The 26,316-nt window shown below is 39.4% G+C and overlaps 1 protein-coding gene across 5 annotated transcripts in view; it reads left to right on the top strand.

Annotated features, from left to right (window-relative positions):
• The first annotated feature begins 12,311 nt into the window (after window positions 1–12,311).
• Window positions 12,312–26,316, top strand: part of LOC121709139 (myotonin-protein kinase) — a 173,657-nt gene continuing 159,652 nt past the window's right edge. For 3 of the 5 annotated variants that reach the window (XM_042092274.1, XM_042092275.1, XM_042092276.1), the window contains exon 1: window positions 12,312–12,746. In XM_042092274.1, the coding sequence (XP_041948208.1) occupies window positions 12,581–12,746 (166 nt within the window). In that variant the 5' untranslated portion in view covers window positions 12,312–12,580. The remainder of the gene's footprint in view (window positions 12,747–26,316) is intronic. The other 2 variants (XM_042092273.1, XM_042092277.1) reach the window with 1 other exon arrangement.

A 26,316-nucleotide genomic window follows, 5' to 3' on the forward strand; every position in this document is an offset into this window, starting at 1 on the left:
TTTCACGTCAAGAAAGTACTGTTGTTCGATAGACTTCAAAAGTTATGTTGGTTTTGTGCGAATCCACTCAGTGGACTACATCTCTCGTCTCGAACGATGTACGTCACCAACGTAATGAAACGATAAGAGCTGTTATGCTAGTTAACGGTTGCATCTTGCTGCCTGCTATGTCACTTAACAGTATGTAATGTACAGTCTATGGACGAATACAACTTACCTGATGTGTTTAATCCTCTGACTCATGGTATTTTCTTCGGCAAGGAAAGCACAATTAAGACCTGTTGCTGGTATGCTTGTACAATCTAGTGTGGCTGTGAATGAGCTAACGTCACTAGCGCGACTGATGGGTTTGTAGTCGTTGGAATTACAATCTTTCACAATGTTGTAATTCAATAGTTACGAAACAAACTGCAAATGTCTTTACATGAAAAATTGTCTTTAAAATTGACAAACATCATATGGGTAATTCAAGGCACAAGTCAACCGGGACCAGAAAATAATTTCTTTTTCGCCATAGACTGCCGTTCAATTTTTTTTTTTAAATGCAAACGGAAGGGGCGGGACTTCACCACTCTATTGTGAACCTGAGCTATGTTGAGTCCCAACGTCGAAGCTGTCACTAATAACCACCGTTAACTATAATAATATTAATAATAATAATTATAATATATCAATAAATCAACGGTAATAAACAAACTCTCTTTCTCAGTCCGTCAGAAAGGTACTAAAGGTTATTTGAATGTTGTTGGCTCTCTCCCAATCTCTGCAAACAGTAATCAACTCTGAAACAATTCTTTTTTTTCTCTTTTTGACCCGCCCCTGAGCCAATCAAAACATTACAGTATTAACAGTCACATGAAAAGACCAATCGCCAAACAGCACACAGTGCGTGCAGCAATAAAACAAAAACTGACTTTAATTACCATGGTAACCTCTGCTGCCCTTAAACCTTAAAGGGGCAGGAGCTACATAAATGCATAAACGGCCAAATGGAGCAAATCAAAGAACAGACTTGACCTCTTAACCTATTTTGGCAACAATAAATATTATTAACCATACTATATCAAAATACAAATATATTAATTATTTTTAATATATTTATTATTTTTAATAAGTAAAGCTATTCACTACATGTTGTGCCCAGGCAATAAGGCCTGGGTTACAAGTAATAGGTCACATTTGGTGGTGATATAGACTGAAGAATAAGATTCAGCCCTTCAGATGATCAGTTTTAGACAGAACTTAGGTTAGAATCTTAATTTTCAAACAGCACAGCTCAGGTCTAAAAACAGAGGTCTAACAGCACAGCTAAGTTTCACAGATGTCACAGCACAGGTATGATTCAAATGTATGCATGCTTCATATAGTTGTCGTCATAGTCCTCCTGTAACAATATAATACTCAGAATGTCTCAGTGTAGATCTCAGATCTACGTCACAGTACAGTTCAAAGGTATGTGCTGATATGTTGAGATATGGTCACATGTTTTTAGGAATGAATGTAAGTGTTAATGTCAGCGACGTATGGTTGGCAGGATGTGCAAACAGACAGGCACACACGGAATGTAATACACGGTCATCTCCACACTGGTCTGGTCTGGAACCTAAAAGACAAAAGCAAACAAGTTAGAGTTATACCCAAAACAAGGAATGTGTACAATTGTTCAATACAACTTAGATATTTAAGTGAGGTTGTTGCACCATAAATCTGTAATGGTCGTTAAATATACTAGCCTATAGTATTTCGTTGCAAACAAAGCAACATTTTGCGTTTTATTCATTTCAGTTTAAGGATAGTTGATAGCCAAACAGTTTAAAGTAAACAGCTTAGAACACTTTGTAGGCAAAGGGTGTGTTGTTGCTGTTGATAAACATAAACTGAGTCTTAAGGATGGACCATTCTGATATTGTCTTGATAACCCACTACACTAGAGCTTATACAGCTTCCTAGGTCTGTCATCCACATTTTTTCTACATATTACGATGTAGGCCTACTCTAGGATGTACTACAACTGGGAAGCTTGATTCGTGTGCCAGGCAACGCTTTAAATTTTAGGCCAGAATAATGCAGAAATGAGTTGCTGCTACCTAACGTTAGCCTAGGCCAAGTAAACATACTCTGTAGCCCATGTTGACAACACAAACGTTATACCTCAACTTCTGTAGTGTGTTTTAACAATGCTTTGGTCATATGGTCCGTTTCCAGTATGGCTTTCATCAGGTCCCTTTCCACAGGTGTATTTAATCAAGAGCCAGATAGTATCCGTACAATATGATTAGGCTACTTTATCTGGTTAACGTTGACGTTAAAAGCTGGTTAGTGAGCAAATGTAACGTTAACGTCAGTGATTAGCTGGGAGCAACGTTAGGTTTGTCGTTAGCTATTTGTGACCTATCCTTTCATACAACATAATGTTTGACTACATAAATGAGTCAAATGCCAAAAATCAGACCACTTAACTTGTCTGTAATTAGAAAAATTTGCCTCTGAAGGACAGTTACGAGCAAGTAAAGTGGGATCACGGCAGGCGATAAGACTAACGTTCAGAAGACTCACAGCTCCAGTGGTAGAAAGATTGCAGTGGTTGATTGCTTTCAGCTGCAGGTCACGAATGTTAACATAATAACCATGTGGCTTAGCTAACTTAGCTATTCATTTTTAGCATGCTAACAATGTTAACTATGCTAACATGCTAACCATGTTACTTAGCTAATGTTTTCCAGTAGTTTTGTCAAAAATGGAAAAAAAAGCTACCCACTGTAGCTAGTTAGCATGGTTAATATAGTTAGCATGTTAGCATTGTTGGCATGTTTAGCAAAACTGCTAAAATGATTAGCTAAGTTAGCTATGTAACATGGTTAGCATGTAAGCATTGTTAGCATTTTTAGCAAAACTGTTAAAAATGATTAGCTAAGTAACATGGTTAGCATAGTTAGCTTGTTAGCATGTTAGTTAACATAGTTAGCATAACTACTAAAAATGATTAGCTAGGTTAGCTAAGTCACATGGTTAACATAGTTAGCATTGTTAACATACTAGTTAGCATAGTTAGCATAACTACTAAAAATGATAAGCTAAGTTGGCTAAGTCACGTGATTAGCATAGTTAGCATTGTTAGCATACTTAGCATCATTTTTGACAAAACTATTAGTAAACATTAGCTAAGTTATCTAAGTAACATGGTTAACATAGTTAGCATAGTTAGCATAACTGCTAAAAATAAATAGCTAAGTTAGCTAAGTCACATGGTTAGCATGTTAGCATTCTTAATATTTTAGCATAACTGCTATAAATTATTAGCTAAGTGAGCTAAGTCACATAGTTAGCATTGTTAACATAGTTAACAGCATTAACATTATTAACATTTAAAAAAACTGCTAGAAAACATTAGCTAAACTAAGTTAAGTAACTTGGTTAACATTATTATCTTTGTTAACATAGTTAACATAACTACTAGCAAACATTAGAGCCATTCCAACTGTCAGTTATCGTCAACTATCTACCTAAATAATTTAACCATTTAAACTATCCACCTATTTAACTGTTCAGTCATTCCAACTATATTAAACCTCATCTACCTAGCAACCAATATAGTTTGTTTTTACTCTGTATGATATTTTACATCATATTTTTGCATTTTCATGCACTGTATTTCCTTCAGGAAATGCTTTTCTAGTTATAACCTTTTCTTTTTACCTTTTCAAGAATGAATGCGACTCTAACCGCTTAACGTACAGACATGTTGAAATAACCATTGTGTAAGTCTGGAGTGGGGCAAGAGAGTTATTATTTCAGACTTTTTAAAAAGTTTATACTTTTTGAGAAATAGGGGATTAAAAATGTTAAAAAGCTCATTTTTTAGGGGTGTGATTCCGTTTTTTTCGACTTGAAAATGAGACCCACGCAATTCGTATAGATTCGATTTTTTTAGAGGGGGGGGGGTCTGTCAATCAGAGGTAGGCTATATTTCTGCATTACACAGGCCATCATTATAACAGGCCGCTGACAATGACGACGGGTTTTGTGCTTCACATCTTACCGAATATCACGCCGCTTGTAGTGTATTCCGTTTACTAGTGGATTTCATTGAAAGTGAAAGTAGATGGGTTGATCAGCTGCGTTCTGAAGAATGCTTGATTCAAGTTCAGTGTGTGTGGCGCACTTCTCAGCAGAAGCCATGAAACGGTAAAGGTCAACAAATTGATTTAAAAAGACATCATGTATGAAGTTTTTTTCCCCCTCGTTTTGGCTTTGCATCAGGTTCGCTGTCAGGATTTCTGATAATGAATCTTGTGATGCTGATATTGAATTTTAATTTCTGCGCGTGTAAGCTGTGCTTGAAGTTAGCTGTGACAGACTAGCCTAACCTTACAGGTTTTCAAAGCCTGTCTACCTTAGGCCTACTACATTGTTTAGTTAACACCTTGTCATTTCGCGTTTGTCCAGCCGTTCACCTCCGTGAGTACGGTGCGAGATCAAAGCTTTGGCATACTTAGTAAACGTCTTGCACATAATATCGAGCTGAATATTTAGTGGAAATAGCCTACTGTAGCATTGTGCTGATAGATAAACAGTCGCCAATTTAAAGGTGCAGTCCGCATTTTAACCCTAGCTCTCCATTTAGCGTGTGCGCTTGTAAAACTAGTATTGTAGCCGCTTAGCCTACACAATCCTGGTGCAGTAGCTTAAAACAGAGCCTACCATTTATTTTAGGAGGAGAGGTGTAGGACCTACAGTGTTACTTTGGGAGGAGAGGAATCAATGTAATTTGATTATCTTTGGAACTGAAATATCAACAACCTTCAAGTTGCAACCTCTTCAATCAGTATCAAAATATCAGTAGGCCTATCACATGATTCACTTTTTTGTACTGTACGTAGGCCCAGAGGACTGTTAGGGGGCAGGCTATATATTATCATCAAGTAGGAGTATAGTAAATAATTTAGTCAACATTTTAACTCAATGTTGGTTTACGGTTTGCCATCCATAATAACTCTCAGCATGGCAGGGTTAAGAGATTATTCTATATCCAGTTTATTTTTTAAGGTTTATTCAATGGACAATGTTATTTTGATAGGCTGATTTCAACATACAATTTTTATGTATACTGAAGAAAATAACGAGACTACAGGCTTCAAGAGTAACTAATACCTCCATTAAGCAGGCCCCCATGTCCTCAAAAAAGTAATAAAACTATTGCTCTTGTCTCTGTCAAAGCCATATATTTTTACCTATGTTTCTTACTGTAGATAGACTAATAACATCAGGATTGCATGTAATGATCTTGAAATGGCTTACCAAATTGAATGGCCAAGCTTGTCCAAGTTTATTGTACCTTGGCATATATCTGCTGTTAGCTTCATGGATTCATCAGTGCTCCCACTCAGTAATATTATCAGATTTTTTCTATTTCAGGGCTAAAATGGCCAACCACAGGGCTCGATAGTCCCCGTCATGGAGTATTAACACCCAAATAGTTAACACTCAGTTTCAGAGAAACCTGTCAGAGCTGTAACTCTCGAACCATAAAGAGCGAGCTGTTACACTCTGACTATGCCCGATCTGTCTATTCTGTTAGAATGACAGCACAACTACTTCACAGTACTACAAGGAACAAGTAGTAGAAGAGTGCTCTGTAAATCGAGTAATGAGGATCTTACCACAAACTGGACTAGACATGTTACAAAGATTACCTTTAGCAGACAATCAAAACGCAGTACAAAATCACATACAGGATGACATGACACACATACACATAACCCATGAATAGTAGTCAGATAATAGTCAAATTACATAAATACATCCAATTTACCTATACTGTAAATATAATAATAAATATAACCGCAAGCGGTGATTTACGGGGTCCGAGCAAAACGAACATGAGGTAGCATAGCTTTTTAGTTTTACATATGCTTTGATTGTTTGGGCCCAATTGTTCAAAAGAAACGCGATTGGATTTCGGTTATCGGATTTCAGTTACCGGATTTCAGCTATCGGATTGGATCAAATCTTGAAAATGGCTTGTTCAAAGGGAAACAAGGATCCTGAAATTGGATTAGATCACATAATCTATTCTTGATTTTGATCTGGATAAAACCTTCACTTTGTGTTGTTCAAAACTTTTGAGTTGGATTGGAATAAATTTGATGCATAAAATTAGGATTACCCTGTGCTGTAACGTTATAGTGTGCTAACCTCCACAACCTAATAGTATTCTAACAATACCCTATTCTAGTGTGCTAACCTCCACAACCCAACAGTATTCTAACAGTAGTATTCTAGTGCGCTAATCTCCACAACTCAATAGTATTCTAACAATACTCTATTCTACAGGACTATGCTATCTGTTAATGGAAGGCAGTGTTTCCCACAGAATGGAATTGTATTTGTGGTGGTAGGTGAAGGGGGGTGGGGGTGGGTTCTGTGTTGGAGTCAATAAGATGAACAGCCTATAATTATGCAGTTATACTTGCCTTGCACGACAAGTCCTGACAAGTAGCTGTAACGTTATAGTGTGCTAACCTCCACAACCCAACAGTATTCTAACAGTAGTATTCTAGTGCGCTAATCTCCACAACTCAATAGTATTCTAACAATACTCTATTCTACAGGACTATGCTATCTGTTAATGGAAGGCAGTGTTTCCCACAGAATGGAATTGTATTTGTGGTGGTAGGTGAAGGGGGGTGGGGGTGGGTTCTGTGTTGGAGTCAATAAGATGAACAGCCTATAATTATGCAGTTATACTTGCCTTGCACGACAAGTCCTGACAAGTAGCTGTAACGTTATAGTGTGCTAACCTCCACAACCCAACAGTATTCTAACAGTAGTATTCTAGTGCGCTAATCTCCACAACTCAATAGTATTCTAACAATACTCTATTCTACAGGACTATGCTATCTGTTAATGGAAGGCAGTGTTTCCCACAGAATGGAATTGTATTTGTGGTGGTAGGTGAAGGGGGGTGGGGGTGGGTTCTGTGTTGGAGTCAATAAGATGAACAGCCTATAATTATGCAGTTATACTTGCCTTGCACGACAAGTCCTGACAAGTAGCTGTAACGTTATAGTGTGCTAACCTCCACAACCCAACAGTATTCTTAACAGTATTCTATTCTAGTATGCTAACCTCCACAACCCAGCTGAAGGAACTGTAGGGGGCGATGTGGGTCGAGGTAGAGTGAGTGTGTGGCGAGCAGGCAGAGCCTCGGTCAGAAGGCTCAATGGTATGAAGTGATGACACGGAGATGGCAGGTTTCGGTGCAACACAAGTGAACTTTATTTGAGTTTCAATTCATCTGTTCTTTTGTTCTTTACTTGTATGTGTGCTGCATCAAAGAGGAAACAAACAGAAAATGGAGTAATCAGTGAAATGGGGTAAATCAGTACAGATTCCAACTCACAAACAAACCAATTGACATTTGAACAATAAACTGAAATCATATGGCTATATAAGGTACAACTAAACAATACTTGACATCCCAAGTCAACCAACATCACCTAATCATCTCTCACATGGGACTCCAACACACCAAACCAACAAACAAAGACCTTAACTATACACATGATGGCAGAGCTACTCTACAAACTGATAAACATCACAAAAGTCATAGTGAGGGTCATTAAAGTGATGACTTATGTTAACTCAAAGACGCACACAAAGCAGGACACACTGGAGTGCTGGGTTGAGATGAACAAAAGAGTGAACTGAGGGCGAGCAAACAATTTATCCTGGTCTGAGCCCCTGCTCCGGAGCTACAGGGTTTCCCAGCAGGTAAACTGGGTGTGGTTTGGTGACAGAGCCAAACAATCCAGCAATTTCTCCACAGCACCTCCTTACACTGACAGACTTTGGAAAGATTTGCAAAGATTTGGAAAAGATTTTTGAAAGACTACAGTCTCAGACCCTCTCACATCTAAAGACAAGTAGTAGAGTTTTAAGTCACAGACTATGATTTTGCAATGACTAGGGATCTTGCAGGGTCACTATTTACAAGACTGCAACACGATTCCTTTAAATTATTACCCATCGTGCAATAGATAAACAGGAACTGAAAAATTATAGCCTACTAAACTCAAAGTCGTATTTTCGTGTTTCTGCAGCATTGTTTCATGCGTGACATCCTTAACCGATACAGAGTTGTTCTGTCAAGTGGAAGAGCCGACTAAATATGTATAAGAAATGACAAATATTATAAGAATAACAAATAATTATAGGCTACAGCTGTGTCGGAGTCAATAAGAAAAACAGCCTATAATTATACAGTTACACTACAAGTCCATATTGACAAGTAGCTGTAATGTAATAATGTAATTCTATTGTAGTATGCTAACATCCACAACCCAACAGTATTCTAACATTAATGCTTCAAGTGGGATTCAAACACTCAACCTAAGAAACACCAGTACAAGGCATTATCCCACTGAGCCACTAACAATCATACACATTGGGCAGTCACATTCAAATGGTGAAAATGTGTGTTGGTAAACACACAAGAAAAACTCCAAGCATACATTTGACAATAAAATGAAGGGCTTTCCTAAAAGAGTACACCTGAAATCTTTTTGAAATTCTGGGGCAATTAGACATTTGTAGAGAAGAACACTAATGGATGAAATATAAATATGATAGACTTAATGATGAAGGAAAAATAATGAACAAAGAAGTTCCCCTAAATGTCAGAGTGTCTCGGCAACTAATGACTGTGTATGTTGATTGCCTGATGTCATTCAGGTGCTGTTCAATGGTGTGAATCTTCAGTAACCAATATCATGTGCAGCTTGATCCTGAAGTTCTAATGGTGATTCGAACACTCAACCTAAGAAACACCAGTACAAGGCATTATCCCACTGAGCCACTAACAATCATACACATTGGGCAGTCACATTCACATGTGAAAATGTGTGTTGGTAAACACAAGAAAAACTCCAAGCATACATTTGACAATAAAATGAAGGGCTTTCCTAAAACAGTACACCTGAAATCTTTTTGAAATTCTGGGGCAATTAGACATTTGTAGAGAAGAACACTGATCGATGAAATATAAATATGATAGACTTAATGATGAAGGAAAAATAGTGAACAAAGAAGTTCCCCTAAATGTCAGAGTGTCTCGGCATTCTGATTCTTGGCAACTAATGACTGTGTATGTTGATTGCCTGATGTCATTCAGGTGCTGTTCAATGGTGTGAATCTTCAATAACCAATAGTATTCGAGCTAGAGCCTAAAGCACTACCAGGGATTCGAACTCTCAACCTAACAAACATCAGCACTAGGCATTATCCCACTGAGCCACTGACAATCCTACATATTTGGCAGTCACATTCACATGGTGAAAAGGTGTGTTGGCAAACACACAACATCAAGAAAATTCCTAGCATACATTTGACAATAGAATTAAGGGCTTTATAAAAAAGAGTACAGATCTGAAAATGTGCACTGTTAATGGTATCCACATAATGATGGTTGTATGGTTGTTCACCAAGGAAAAAAAATTACTCATATAGGAATATAGGTGATATAGGAGAAATGGGCTGAGTGGTCGAACTTTATTGGTCTATATCTCTGAAATGGAAAAACATATCCAAATTCTTTTGATAACTTTTGTGAGGCTTTGTCTAAACATTGTCTGTGAGAATTTTGGTGAAGATTTGATAATTTTTGAAGTATGTGAAACTTTGTATGATGTTTGGATTTTCTCTGAAATTGTGGCAAAAGTAAAAATTTTTAGAGCATAAGACCAGGGTGAAAAAGATGCATCTGAATGTAGAGATTAATATCATGAAAGAATTTTGAGTCTAGGTCAATCTGGTAAGGAGAAATAAGCATTTTTGACAAGAGCGCCACCTTTGGGTGCAGTACCCCAAATTTTGGGTTATGGGTAGTGGGGGGTACTGGTAACAATACTTGAAAATGTTTAGTTTCTAGGACTTACGGTTTATAGGAATATAGGTGATCTAGGAAAAATGGCCTAAGTGGTCTAACTTTATTAGCCTATATCTCTGAAATGGAACAAAATATCAAAATTCTGATCCATAACTTTTGTGAGGCTTGGTCTAAACATTGTCTGTGAGAATTTTGGTGAAGATTTGATTATTTTTGAAGAGTGTGAAACTTTTTATAATGTTTGGCTTTTCCATGAAATTGTGTCAAAAATAAACATTTTTAGACCATAAGACCAGGGCCAAAAAGATGCATCTGAGTTTAGAGATTAATATTATGAAAGAATTTTGAGTCTAGGTCAATCTGGTAAGGAGAAATTAGCATAATTAACTTTTTTTTCCAACAGCGCCACCTTTGGGTGCAGTACCCCAAATTGTGGGTTATGGGCAGAGGGGGGTACTGGTAACCATACCTGAAAATTTGAAGAGTTTTGGAGTTACGGTTTAGGCAGCAGTATGACTTTTACAGAATTTTGGCCAAAAATGAACGGTACAGAAACAATAGGGGTCCTGCAGCTACGCTGCTCGGACCCCTAATAATGTATTATGCATGGGCAGCAAAGTCATGAGGAGGGTGGGAAATGTCAAAACCCATGTTAGTTCACATCTTGAGGGCATATACTTTCAGAAAATATATGGTTTAGGTGGTTGAATCAGTTTTCCCTAAATGCCACAGCCCAAAAGGTATTAGCCATACACCCGATTAACCTATACCCAATGTGTTATGCATGGGCAGCATACTAATGAGGAGGGTGGGACATGTCTTATGTGATGCTAGATCACATCCTGAGGGTATAAGCTTTCAGAAAATATATAGTTTATATAGGTTGAATCAGTTTTCCCCTCATGACAATACAGACCAAAATGTATTTCTTGTTAACATGATTTTTCTCATGCCTGAAATCTGCCTGAAATCTGCTGATAACCATGTTATGGTAGCTGGTTTTACCTTGTATGACATAACATATTTAATAAAGAAATGTGAAAATATAAACTAATAAAAAATTATTAAAAAATAATTAAACTGGTGATATGATGTGATAGGAGTATCCCCCACTACCTAGGTAATAGTTAACAATTCTAAAACTGGTAGTTCCGGTCCTTGATTGTGATTGGCTGAATCGTGTTCGATGCTGTTGTAAAATCCAGCACAAACATACACCTTGACCGCATTCCATTCTATATTACTGCGCTACCCTAACTTGATACAAAAGTTAAGGTAGCTGCGTCTCGACGTTGCTTGGCAACCATTCAGATAGAGGAAATATATTTCTTGGCGGAAGAATGATTATCTATGAACAAATCGTTACATTTCTTGTTGCTTTGCTTTTACTTTATGAAACTTTGCCAGGTATTTACAGTATAGCAACAAGTTTTAGAGAAGCAATAAGCCACTTGAGTCCGTAGGTTACGCTGATTCTACAGCAGCTAAGGGGGGTTTTAGGCACTCTGCTAGCGCATCGTGCCTAGCAACACCCCTTAGCTGCTGTAGAATCAGCGTAACCTACGGCCTCTCGGGGCTTATTGCTTAATTGTATCCCGTCCACCACCACCACAGTAGGAGTAAAACAGGAGTCTATTCTGTGGTCCACAAATGTCTTTGCATGTTTGCTAAGATCAATATGTACTGTATGTGCAACAACAGCCCCCTTTCATTCAGTTTCACTCTACTTGCCCACATAAACTGTTCCTCCCCTCGCTCTGGAGATCTCTCACGCTCGCTCAACTTCACCTGTCCGCTCGCTCACAAACTAAGCGTTAGGTTTGTGCCACAATTCTCATTGGCTGCTGAAGTCCAGGGCGGGGACAATGAGCTAGCTGGAAAGCCTAGCTTCATTTACTGTCAGTGGGAATCACGCAACACAAAGAAAACATGTCTCGAGATATAACATAAAGACGTTATATTGTAACAGTCTTGTTAATCCAGAAATAATGACATTTACAATAAAATACTTACCGATGATGTATTTTCCTGTGGCGTGTTTGGTTCAGCAATTATCCTTCTTTCCCACTGACAGTAAATGGTGATAGACTTCAGCAGCCAGAATAGATTCCTGTTTTCTCAACTACAAGTCTTTTGTGCTTGAGTTTCATTTTTCCTCTAAATACAATTTGTGTGCTTGCTCAAAACATTTTTCTGTGCTCAAATTGTTCTACTGCTCGCTCATAAAAGAGGCACAATAAAACATTGATAAAATGCATATTCACACTGAGGCAGACTTCAAAGAGAGAGAGAGAGAGAGAGAGAGAGAGAGAGAGAAAGGGAGAGAGTGTTTGTGTGTGTGTGTGTGAGGGGGGGGGGTGTTGGTGTGTGTGTGTGTGTGTGGTTGAGAGACAGACAGACCAAAAAAGGGCTTGAGTCAGGGTTAGAGACACAGGCTTGACAGACATCGAATGGAGAAAAGGGGGGAGGGTGAGAACGACAGACAGAGAAAACAGAGTGAAAGAAAGATACTAGAGTGGATAGAAGAGGTTAACACTTTATCAGGAAAACAAAAGAGAGAAGTTGTGTCCCAGTCTCTGAGGTGACCATACTGCTGGAGTCTTACAGAACCGTGTTGAAGGTGAAAACAACTGCTACAACAGGGATTATGGAGCAGCAGACAAGTTGAGCCGAGTCCAGCACAGCTCTGCCATTATGTCAGCAGATTCACGGCCCAGAGACCCTCGGCTGCCAGGGGTCTTCATGAAGCCTGGGCCAGTGGGGCTACAGACTCTACTGGATCTGCTAGTGGGGGTGTATCAGGAGTTCCGTGGCTCTGCCTTGTCCAGGGAGAAGTATGTCTCAGGCTTCCTCCAATGGGGTCAGTTCCCTCCTCTCCTTCATTTAACTCACACTCTCTAGCTATGCCCGCTAGCTTGTCACCTACATATGAAGTGACAACATACACACACCATACATATTATATAGAGGTAGGCGTGCTGGTATTGCTTTTGATAAAATGTTGACATTCTTTGCGGTTTGTGACTAAAATACATCACTTACATTAAAATACATAAAACCTGAGCCAGTATACTGAGCCTAAGCATTATTTAGCTAAACATAAGCAAACCAAATCATGTACACGATTGTAAGGTAAATATAGGGCTGATCTTCTCATCCCTTTATAGACCAACTCAAGGCTGCAGGTTAGGGTTGGGCTTTATATAGCTTGAGTTATTGTTGAGTTATTGTAGCTGTGTTTTATGAGAGGTTCTCATCATGAAGCAGTGGCCACAGCTGTACATGTACTCACTAAACTTATTCACCTGTCTCCTCTGATTCTCCATTGTAAGAAACAAACAGATTGCTGTAGATGAGAGCAAACACAAGGTCATGTAGGCAAACACACGTGGTCATGTCATGTTACGAGCATGTTGGACATTTGTCTGTCTGTTGGACTAGTGTCTGTCAATCCATCATTACAAATCCAGAATTAAAGAGAGGAGTACCCTACAGGTCGTGTAAAACCTCCCCCACGTACATTGTTTTTCCACCTTGAACATTTATCTAGACTGCTACAAAGACAATATTTCACATTTTCTTGTATGTAAGATCAGTCGTATTGTTATATATCATGGCAGTGAAATAATTAATTAATTATTTTAAAAAGAAATAACAAACTAAAGGCACCTTTAAGAGTTTTTTTTTTTTTTTTTACCTCAACATAACATTTCCAAAATCATTTTGATGGCACATAACCTCATAAAATGTCAAACGACAACTGCCATTGTCTGAGCAGCCCTCTATAGGCAATTACTGACCTAGCAACTTTCTGTGTTCAGGTAGAAACACTTGAAAAGCTGCTATGCTACAGGAATTCTGAGATATCTTTCTACAGACTGCCGTCAGTGCATTGCTTCTATATTGTATCCGAGTTATGTTCATACTTTGAAGCAAAAAATGCATATTTAGTTTGTTTATTTTTGCGCTTCTCATCTGTAGGGGGACCCCGAGAGCAAATCTTCTTTAGTGCTGCTTTATATATAAAAGTATACTATACTTAATTATTTTTCCCGTTAGTAACATATCTTTTAATAATGTAGGATCGCCACTTCACATATCATTTTCTCCTGTGTATTAACCAATAGATTTACAATAAAACTAGGGCTGTCAGCATTAACAGATAGATAGATAGATACTTTATTGATCCCCAGGGGAAATTCAAGGTCTCAGCAGCATACAGACAACACAAACACATTCTTTAACAGCAGAAAGAGTAATTAAAGTATATATAATATAAAAACACAACTAATAATAATAAACACAACTAATAATAAGCAATAAGGACAGTAGAAGATAAAGAATATGCTAAATATACTAAAATACAAATTATACTATAACACTTAAATATAATATATAAAAATATACTAAAATACAAATGACAAAAATACAAATTATACTAACTAACACTTAATCTAAATCTAAATTAGGACCAAGCATAGCGTGTTTTTTTGTTTTTTTTTTATCGCATTAATGCCACCAAATGCCGCCAGTGATTTTTCATTTTACACCTTCACTTATTTCACTTATCAATTATTCTCTTTGGCTGCTACTATTTTGGCCATTTGATGCACCGTTTCTTGTCCTCAAACTGCCACAGACACTTCCTAGTAGGCTTCTGCATGCCTTCCTCCTGTAGTCATGAAGATAATAAACACCAACGCAGTTCTGAACTCCCGGTCGGCTGAATGGACGTTTTACTTAAAAAAATAAAATAAAAAAAAACTCCCTGTCGGTTCAGTTGACATGGAATTAAAATAATCACCGAAATACCTCAAATTTAAGCTATAATCTACGACATGGGTCGGCAACAGGCAGCCAAAGCTGGCCCGCCACCGATTTTTTTTATTTTTTATTTTACAATATCGATTTACAAATTCCAAATTCCTATTCACCAATCAGACCGCGGGTGGGTGCTAAAACAAATATGAGAAAGAACACCAAATGCGTTGGATCCTGCCAGCCTAATCTGTGCATAACCCTCGGCCAGCGCTTCAATATTGCGCATTTGTGCCTCTGATTGGAGGTGGCGCTCCGTTTCATAGTGCGGTATGATATTCTTTTCAAACAGCGACAGCGTTGTTGCATATCAGATACACAAGCTTTGCATCTGTGAAACCGGGTAAGATGAACGCAAAATTTTCTTTCCATTCCTCTTTATACTGTAGGCCTAGCTATATTTCTCTCAGCTAACTCCTGTAGTTCGCTTCTTACTCTGTATGCTAATATTTCTTGAAGGCAAACAATAAACATTGTAACATTGTCAGGAGATGGGTCAGCCAAGTAGCCTATTTAAGAATAAAAGTAAAAGATAGACTTTATCCGAAGAAGTCATTAGAATAAGTCAGGCTCCGTGTTAAATTGTCCATCAAGGCCAAAATGATTGTTGAGTGCCCATATTTACTATTCACAATATTGAAAAGGGAGATAAAACAGAGTTCATCAAGAGAAATTAATTACTCAAGTATACCATCAATGGGTCCATAGGCTACATGGTTTATTTTTTTCACAAGTTATTTTTATCCATTCTCCGGTTGGATGCGTGTGTGGACTAATAGACGATCCACCGGAGCTGCATTTAATAGTAGCCTATACTCTGGCCCGCCAACTATTGGTTAAGAAAAATACTGGCCCGCGGCCAAAGTTTCTTGCCAACTCCTGATCTACGAGCTAAACATTGTTTACACTCCTACACTGTACACGTTTTCAACTGAACTAGTTAACTGAACTGAACATAGTTAATGGAGATGGACTAGGCTATTTCTGCTTGTTATGCACTTCATTGAAACGTGCTGTTGGCCTGGGCTACATTTTGCACATGCACTTGCATAATTTGTCAATATGAAAACTTCCTTATTTTCAATTGAACTCAAAGATAATGAACATACAGAGTATTTTTTAGTTTGTTACGCTAGCCTGGCTAGCGCCACCACTTCTCAATGAGACGTGGTCTGGGAACCAAACGTAAATTTTCTCGTATTTGAAAAAAATGCCCAGATCCGTTTATTGGGTGCCACGGATGTCGATCAAATGCGTCTGTGCATAGCTCATCGTCGTCTTGCTTTCCCCCTTGTTCTGTGATTGGTCCCCTATCTCAGGCGAAAATTTGCTCCATGGTCTCCAGGCTGCCTTAGCAGCGTGAATCAAATCGCGCACAAGGCAGCATGGGAACACCCAGGCTATTGTTACGCCCTTTATCATGTCTCCTACATGTTGTGCATGCACTCTGCTGTAGCATTTATTTCAGATTATTCAGCTATATTTCTGAAGAAGACATTGTGTTGCCTCAGGCCTTTTGCACATCTTTTAAAATTTGATTTGATTTACTTTATTCATAAAGTAACTTTCTTTGCATTAATTTGATTCCCAATTGTTAAGACCACCAGGCTCGTTCTGGGTGATACATAGGGAGACCACACAATATGTATTTATTAAAGTAAATATGTCTGAAAATATGAAGTGCAGTCAGTATTAGTGGGATGGTAAGAAAACAGGTGTGGTGTAAATCAGATTAATGTGCAAAACCCAAACAGACGACGCATGCTGCGATGGAGGTAGCTTCTTTTATAGTACAGGTGCCCCAATCAGGTGATCAGCAGCACCTGTGACATGACTCCGCCCTGCAACCCAGAGAAAGACAAAGACAGGCAGGCAGGCCGGCAGGGTCGTAACACAATCAAGATACACTGCTATTAATTGCTTTACATAATATGGAATTCTGGAAAGTTCTGAAATGCAAAATAATAGAATTTAAACATGTGATGACATATGTGATTATCGTTTAACATAATCGTTAACATATTAACGATATTAACGATTAACATATAGTTTAACATGGATGTTAACGATATTAACGATTAACATATCGTTTAACACGGATGCGGTCAAGACAAGCAAGTTTACCTGTGCAAGTTCATCGAGCACAGGCACCGACAACGGCAAAATGTGCCGTTCCACCATATCTGTTATCACCGGCCATTGCAGAAAACGGCATCATGCCAAAAGGGGCAGAAATCGCCTTAACCTCCAGGAACTTAAACGGTCCTCACCGACAGAAACCTCCTTCTCCATGGGCTTGTGGAACTGTCAATCCGCAGTCAACAAAACGGACTTCATAGCTGGCTATGCCAACCACCTTTCATTGGAACTCCTTGCTCTCACTGAGACTTGGATCAAACCAGAGAACACTGCCACCCCGGCTGCACTCTCCACTAACCTTACACTATCCCACACCCCTCGCCTATCTGGACGAGGAGGCGGGACGGGCCTGCTGATCTCCAACAAATGGAAATTCACCCCGCTACTGCCTTCAAACAAATATGTCTCATTCGAATTCCATGCCATCACAGTGATCGCCCCAGCAAAACTCTACGTGCTGGTCATCTACCGCCCTCCAGGCCAACTAGGCGACTTTATTGACGAACTTGACACTCTGCTATCCTCCATCCCTGAGCATGACTGTCCGCTTCTTGTTCTCGGTGATATGAACATCCACTTAGATGCCCCAGGCTCAGCGGACTTTTTGGCCCTGGTCCACTCCTTTGACCTCGAACTGGTTCAAAGCCCACCGACTCACAAAGCTGGCAAAGAGCTTGACTTGATCTTCACTCGGAACTGCAGCACAGACACCCTCATGGTGACGCCTCTCCATCTTTCTGACCACTTCTTCATCCAGTTCAACGTCAGCCTGACAGAACAGCCTCCGGCTCCTCAGCCGATGGTCACGTTCCGCCGCAACATCCGGAACCTGTCTCCAACGCACTTCTCCTCTGTGGTTGCCTCCGGTCTACCTCCACTCAACACCTTCTCCTCTCTGGAGGTTAATGAGGCCACTGACTCGCTCTGCTCCACACTGACCTCGTGTCTAGACGAGCTGTGCCCTCTTACCACAAGGCCAGCTCGATCCAAACATTCTCATCCATGGCTAAATGATACCCTCCGATCGCAGCGCACCAAACTCAGAGCCGCGGAGAGGAAATGGCACAAATCCAAACTAGCTGACGACCTCAAAAACTACCAGACACTCCTGACCTCCTTCTCAGCCAGCATCACTGCTGCTAAGACTGCTTTCTACAATGACAAAATCAACAGCGCTACAGACACTCGAAAACTTTTCTCAACCTTCAAATCGCTACTCAACCCTCAGCTGCCTCCTCCTCCAACCAGCCGTACTGCAGATACCCTCGCCTCATTTTTTACAAACAAAGTGGCGGCAATCAGCAGTCAATTCTCTACATGCCCACTCAACGCCTCTCTCCGAGAGTGAAGTGTCCAGACTCCTGACATGCAGCCGCCCTACCACATGCTCGCTGGACCCTATACCTACGAGCCTACTTCAGTCCATCAGCCCGACCATCGCTCCAGCTATCACACATGTGATCAATGCCTCGCTAACCTCCGGCACATTTCCAACAGCGTTCAAAATGGCCCGGGTAACACCGTTACTTAAGAAAGCTTCTCTCAACCCTGCTCAAGTCGAGAACTACCGCCCTGTCTCACTACTGCCTTTCCTATCCAAAGGCATTGAACGAGCAGTCTCCAAACAGGTCTCTGACTTCCTCTCACAGAACAACCTTCTGGATCCAAATCAGTCTGGGTTCAAAAGCGGCCACTCTACCGAAACGGCTCTGCTGTCTGTAACAGAAGCCTTAAAAGAAGCCAGGGCGACCGCTCGGTCATCAGTACTCATTCTGCTTGACTTATCGGCTGCCTTTGACACGGTTAATCACCGTATCCTTCTCTCTATACTCGCTGACATGGGAATCTCCGGTTCTGCTCTCTCCTGGTTTGAATCCTACCTCACAGGACGCTCGTTTAACGTATCATGGCTTGGTCAGCTATCTGCACCTCACCATCTCACCACAGGGGTCCCCCAGGGCTCAGTGCTGGGCCCCCTCCTCTTTGCTATCTACACCACCTCCTTGGGACAGATTATCCGTTCACACGGCTTCTCATACCACTGCTATGCAGACGACACACAGCTCTATCTGTCCTTTCCACCTGATGACCCCTTGGTTTCAGCACGGATCTCGGATTGCCTTTCAGACATAGCTACATGGATGAAGGCACACCACCTCCAGCTGAACCTCTCAAAGACTGAACTGCTGATCATCCCAGCTAAGCCTACCATACACCACAACATCAACATCAAATTTGACTCCCTGTCTGTTTCACCGACCAGGACTGCAAGAAATCTAGGAGTTGTTCTCGACAACCAACTAAACTTCTCAGATCATGTTGCCTCAGTCGCCCGGTCATGCCGTTTCGCACTCTACAACATACGGAAAATCAGGACTTACTTGACTCAAGATGCTACCCAACTTCTGGTTCAGGCAATAGTCATCTCACGACTCAACTACTGCAATGCCCTCCTGACAGGTCTCCCAGCCTGCGCAGTGAAACCACTTCAGATTATCCAGAACGCGGCGGCGCACCTGGTCTACAACCAACCCAAAAGGGCACATGTTACCCCGCTGCTCATCCAGCTACACTGGCTACCTATGGCGGCCCGCATCAAATTCAAGTCTCTAACGCTTGCCTACAAAGTAGTCTCTGGTTCTGCTCCCACCTACTTGAATGCCCTCATACAGACTTACACTACCTCCAGACCGCTGCGCTCCTCTGACGAACGATGTCAAGCTCTACCACCGGTACGCTCAAGCCAATCCAAACTTTTCTCATCTGTTGTTCCTCGTTGGTGGAACACACTGCCAGTTCCTACAAGGGCAGGGACATCCTTCTCCACTTTCAAAAAACTCCTGAAGACCCAGCTCTTTAGAGAACATCTACTCTCATAGCAACACTTACAACAAGTCTTACTGATCCTAGCACTCACCAGCCGTTTTAAACTGAGAAGTAACTGTTAAAAACAGCACTCACCGACGCACTTATTCTTACTGTACTCTAATGTTTTTTAAACTGTCCTAAAATTGTGAGAATTGTTCTAAAACTTACTGTTTACCATGTTGTTAGTCGCTTTGGTTAAAAAAGCGTCAGCCAAATGTAATGTAATGTAATGTAATGTGATTAGTCACGATTAACAATAGAAATTCAGCGATTAATCATGATTAAGAAAAAATGTATCGTTTGACAGCCCTAAATAAAACCATAACAGTTACATTGACTTAGCTGGAAATTTGTACTTGTACTCAAGGGTGTAGGTTTGGTCTCAGCTTTGGTGGGGACACTTCCCCAACTCCTGTTGTCAGGATACCAACATTATTGTTTCAATACCAATACCAAGTGACGAATCTCAATTTTGATACTTTTGCGATTTTTTAAATTTTTATTTGGTTTGGGGGCCCCCACCACCTTGACGCCATCAAAGTCAAAGTCAAATTTATTTGTATAGCACAGTATCATACACAGAGGTCATTCAAATTGCTTTAAAATAAAATAAAATAACATAAAATGAAACATATGGTAAAACAAGAATAAGACAAGAATAAAACATGAGTAAAATAGGATTAATTAAAAGCAATAGAAAATAAATGGGTTTTTAAGTTTCTTTTTTAAAAGTCACAGTTGGGGCAGATTTTACTTCTGTTGGTAGCTTGTTCCAACACTGGACAGCATAGTGTTTTTTTCAACAGGGGGACATCATCCCCCTGCTTAGACCTGACCCTGGGCACAACCAACCGACCAGTGTCAGAAGATCTTAGTGACCTGGTCAGTTTGTAGTGGACTAGCATATCTGAGATGTATTTTGTTCCCAGGCAATTGAGTGTTTTAAAGATGATCAGGAGGACTTTGAACTCGATTCTGAATTGTACTGTAAGCCAATGCAAAGACCTGAGGATTGGTGTGATGTGTTGTCTTTTTTTGTTTTGTTAAAATTCTGGCAGCAACATTTTGAATTAATTGCAGATGTCTGATTGACTTTTTGGGGAGGCCAGTGAAGAGGGCATTGCAATAGTCATCAAGCCTGGATGATACACATGCATGCATGAGCTTTTCTAAGTCTTGCTTAGATACCAAATCTCTGGTCTTTACTATATGTCTCAGGGGCCAGAATGCTGTTTTAGTTATGGCTTTTATATGATCACAAAAACTAAGATCTGCATCCAAGATAACACCAAGATTCTTTACTTGGGTTTTTGTCAGAAGACTTTTACAGTAGACTCCAAGTAGGCACTGAACCTTAGGCTCCCTTCCTTATTCCCAAAAACTCAGTTTTATCTTTGTTTAATTGTAAGAAACTCTTCTGCATCCAACTGTTCACTTTTTCAATGCACAGGCATACGGAGTCAATAGGACCAAAGTCATTAGGTGAGGTAGATTAATGCAAGGTAAATCTAAGTATCATCTGCATAGTTGTGGTATGTAATGTTATACTCTTCAAAATGTTGGCCTAGGGGGATCATGTAGAGGTTAAATAACAGAGGGCCAAGAATGGACCTCTGAGGAACTCCATATGGCATGGATGTTTTCTCCGATGCATAGGTTCCAATAGACACAAAGTAATTTCTTCTAAGTAAGATTTGAACCATTTAAGGACATTTCCTGACAGTCCGACACAGTTTTCTAGTCTGTTGAGCAGCATTTTATGATCAACTGTGTCGAAGGCTGCACTCAGATCTAGTAGTACCAGGACAGGTATTTTGCCTGAGTCAGTATTTAAGCAGTTTTCATCAGTAATATTGAATATTGTGTGATCATGTACATCAGTAGCGATCATAGAATTTGATTGACCCTCCACACACACACACACACACGTAGAAAGTGATGGTTGTCATAGGTTTCTATTTCATAATTTGGAATTCATATAAACTTTAATATTGTTAATTATTTATAGTATTTTATGATCTGCATAATTACTAATAACTAAACATATTTAGTAATTTGAATACATCATATTGATATTTAAATGATTAGGCTACACTTGTCTTGGTGGTTTGTAATTGAGTGCCTGTCACTTTAAGAAGAACGTAAATGCAATTAGCTTTAGTCTCGGTTTTAGGCTAGTGGAAAATAGTTTTGCATAGTGCAAGGATATGTGGATTCAATTAGATAGATAGATAGATAGATAGATAGATAGATAGATAGATAGATAGATACTTTATTGATCCCCAAGGGGAAATTCATCATGTTTACTATGTCATTAGGTAAAATGAATGTTCAAAAAATTAACAAGTCAAAGAAAATCTTTCTGGGATGAGATCATAGAAGAGATAAGTTAGCCTACATTAGCCTACATAAACAGAATATAGGAACAGGAAAATGTTTTGGATCCATTGTTTATTGTGACTGCAAGATTTGTAGCCCAATTAACAGTCAGTTAGACAGGTCATCTGCTGGAAACATCAGGCCTAGTTTTTGGTCAAAGTTTTCTCCATGGATTCCTGGTTAGAACCCCTATTGGAACAGATTAAAACTTGGGGCATGTTGAATTTTGTCCAAAAATCCAATATGGCCGCCGTATTCCAAAATGGCACATTTTTACACACTTTTTGCTATGCTATGGGGACATTTCCAGTAAAAACAGTGTCATTTTAGCAAAACACTGTTCTTTTCTAGCAAATACATATTTACAGAGGTTAACTGATGAAAACCCTAAGTATTTTTCTAACAATTTTAAATCATTAAAAAAAATATAATTTTGTCAGATATTTGTCAAATATCAGAAATCATCAAATTTCCTTCAAACATAAACCTCTTACAGGTTAAGTACAGTTCAAATACATTTGGTACTTTAACTTAAACAGATTAAAACATATGACATTTAGACATTTTCCCAAAAACTCAATATAAATTTAATAATATGGCCCCAGCCGGGGCGCAACTGGCTGGGGCACCTGCACCATATGCCGGCGACCCGGGTTCAATTCCCGCCCCGTGGTCGACACAACAGATGCTCATAGTGCTGGGTGGTATACCGGTTCACACTGTATACCGGTGTACATTTTCATTATGATTAGTGCTGTCAGTTAAACGCGTTATTAACGGCGTTAACGTAAACCTATTTTAATGGTGTCAATTTATTTAACGCGAGATGAACGTTCTTTTTGGTTAAACAAACTTTGTAGTTTTTTCACATGCTGTTGCAACAACTAGTAACGTTAAAACAACTACAACACCACACTGGATTTAGCTAGACCGGAAACTAAACAATACGCACTGACGAATGGAATGGAACGTTCTATGTGCTGCATGTACACGCCCCCTTTTAGGGAAAAGATGACTGATATAATGGAAACCTATGCTGCATCAAAGTGGGGAGCGAAAAGGGTTTATACTTACTAAATCTTGAAACAAACGTGAATAAAAGGCACAAAATAAGGTTGTTGTAAGTTATCTGTGTGTTTATGGGATTAATGTGACCATGTTCCTATGGTTTGCTCTTTCTAGTTTACAGGAGTATCACGAATGTATCGATAGGCACAGTCAAACTGCCCGTGGCTGACTATAACTAAGTTCAGCAAGCTTAACTTTACATGTCATAACATCAACTTACTAAACATAAGTCACACATTCATTCTATCACTTGTAATATGAACGTAGCCTATTTCCTACAACTACAGTAGGTGAGATAATTGGTAAGTGTACATGCTAAATTTGTTCTCAACATTGGGTATTGCAAACGAATTAGGTTGGTAATGTACATAGTTTCGACATGAGTAAGTTACATAAACATAATTCTTCATAACTGCCGTGTTAGTAAAATGATTGAATGTCCTGTGAATTAAAAATAGATGTAACGTCAACGTGTGATTACTAGCTGTCTATCAATGATATAATGTTAACTTGTTTTCCTCTTAAATGGGACGTGATGCAGATTAAATGTATCTTTATGATGATGCGCCGTTAGTAGGCTACGTAAGGCATGCTGCACACACTTGTTTAGGCTTACGAGCTGGCCAAATAAAAAAATGTGTTCAATAATTCAATTTAACTGGTCAGCAAATAGATAATTGCTGCTATTTTCTAAATGTGTCATTAGTCACGCAAGATAAATAAAACAGAAACTGGATTGGAAACAAAAGTAAAATTCAGTTAATATTGACGACAAGAAAAAATACTTTTTTTTTTTACTGTTTTTGTTGGGCTGAACCACACGTGGGGGGGGGGGGGTACCTGATACATATTGGCGCGCGGTGTTGGTGATCACATTTTATCAGCGGATGTAGAGATGGAGGGCTATCAAACACAGTTCAGCTTGCATCAAGGAACCAAGCGATTGATAATGTCAGCTCGAGATCAGAACTTCAGATGCAAGGGAGACATTGCTGTGTCCTGACACTTATGAGTAGGCCTACCTGTGCTAGCCTACGTTCTGGAAGGCTTTGAAGACCTACATGAGCATTACCAATGGACCTGAGCCCTAGTAGCCTACAGGCCAATGTTGGCTATTTGCTGTTGAAATTAATAAATGGATAAACGGATAAATTAGGCTCACTGTTGTGTCTTCGTTTAGCCTAATGAAACCTAGTCTAGCGTAAAGCGTTAAATAAGCAAAAATGCCATGTCAAACAGTGCTTTTTTAGTTATTTACTTACTTTTTTGTTTACTTGAATGTTATGTTTGTCTGTGGACCTAAATTGGTAAAATATGTCTTGTCTTGTCTTGTCTTGACCGTGGGATAGTGAGAAACGTAATTTCGATCTCTTTGTATGTCTGGAACATGTGAAGAAATTGACAATAAAGCTGACTTTGACTTGGGGTATCCTGTATAGCCCGGTATAGCCAAGACTGTCGATGGCAAAGCATTCTGATTTGGGGAATTATTTGCTATGGCATGGCCATGGTATTCAAATATAGGCTACTATAGATATGTTCAACATAGGCTGAAAGTTATGTTTAACGTGCCTTCTCCCAAAAAGTTTTAGTTATTAATCTCTAAAGTAATAAGTCAAAATCAAACAACTTCAGGCGGCGCTCTCTTCCACCATCTAGCCTGGCCCAGCTAGATGGTTTTCTCCCCCCGGTGCTCGTGGTTCAGTCCAACCACAAGGGAAAAAAAGTAAAATTAGAAAATTGACGCATCATTTCAATTTTTAACTTCTGAACAGAAAACCGTAACTGTGCTCAATTGAAAATCAAAATAAGCAACAATAACCCATTTACTGTGCCGTCCTAAAGAATGGATAACGGATTTTTAAACCCATTTTTATATTTTTTCATGTGAATTCTGCAAATAGAACATAGCACTGCAAAGCGTTACACGGACCTATTTAATAGAAAAGGACAGTTTTTGCTAAAATGACACTGTTTTTACTGGAAAGGTCCCCATAGCATAGGAAAAAGTGTGTAAAAATGTGCCATTTTGGAATATGACGGCCATATTGGATTTTTGGACAAAATTCAACATGCCCCAAGTTTTAATCTGTTCCAATAGGGGTTCTGACCAGGAATCCATGGAGAAAAAACTAGGCCTAATGTTTCCAGCAGATGACCTGTCTAAGTGACATGGTGACTTCTATTCTGTTACTGTCTGTGCGGCACACCCCTATTCAACATGACTCCTAACCTTGGTTGAAAGATAACAGTAGCTAGGTTTAGCTGTGACAATATACTTAATTCAATTTGAATCTCCAACAAAAATGGAAACTGTAGAATACAAATAGATAGGCTACTGACAGGAATTCTGCACTCTCTTTCTACAGACTGCAGTCAGTGCATTCTATCTATACAATATTTCAGTTTTGTTTCAAAGATGCACATACAAATTCATTTATTATTGCGCTTCTCAACTGTAGGGGGACCCTGAGAGCAAATCTTCTTTAGTGTTAATATAAAGAGGAAAGTTGAAAGGAACACACCACAGTTTTGTGAAATTAGGTTATTCACTGTCTCCCCTAGAGTTAGATATATGAGCAAAAGCATTTTTGTCCTAGTCCGGCAGCACCCTTGCTGACCAGTGGTGTAGTCTACGCGATACCCAGGACTTAAAATAGGCAAGGATAGGTATTTGGGGTTTATCACAGTATACCCACTACAGCTAACTAGACTACACCACTGCCGCTAACTTAGCTTAGCGCAGTGAATGGAATTTCTCGTCACCGGATAGCATGTCTTGAGTAAAAAGTGAGCCAACAAAAAAAAAATCCCTAATACTTTTTTTTGCCTGCTAGTTGGACACAGAGATTGTTTGTGCTGTGGCGAGTGAGTCCTGAGGTACGTCCTGACCTTCGGAATCAGTCCAAGTAGCCAAACAAATTTGCTAAAATATTGGTTGGGACTGGAGACAATTTTGGTCCCCATCTAAACCTACACCCATTTGCTGTCGTAGCTGACCTCAAAGTAAAGCAGCATTCCCATGGGTCATGGAATTTCAGGAATATCATAGAATTTTAATGAAGTCTATTCCAGAGATGGAACGTCAGGGATATTTTTGGGGGCAAAGTCATTTCCCAAATGTTTTTTTTTAATAATTCATATTCTGTGACCTGCAT

Source organism: Alosa sapidissima, chromosome 5, assembly GCF_018492685.1.
Source record: "Alosa sapidissima isolate fAloSap1 chromosome 5, fAloSap1.pri, whole genome shotgun sequence".
NCBI lineage: Eukaryota > Metazoa > Chordata > Actinopteri > Clupeiformes > Clupeidae > Alosa > Alosa sapidissima.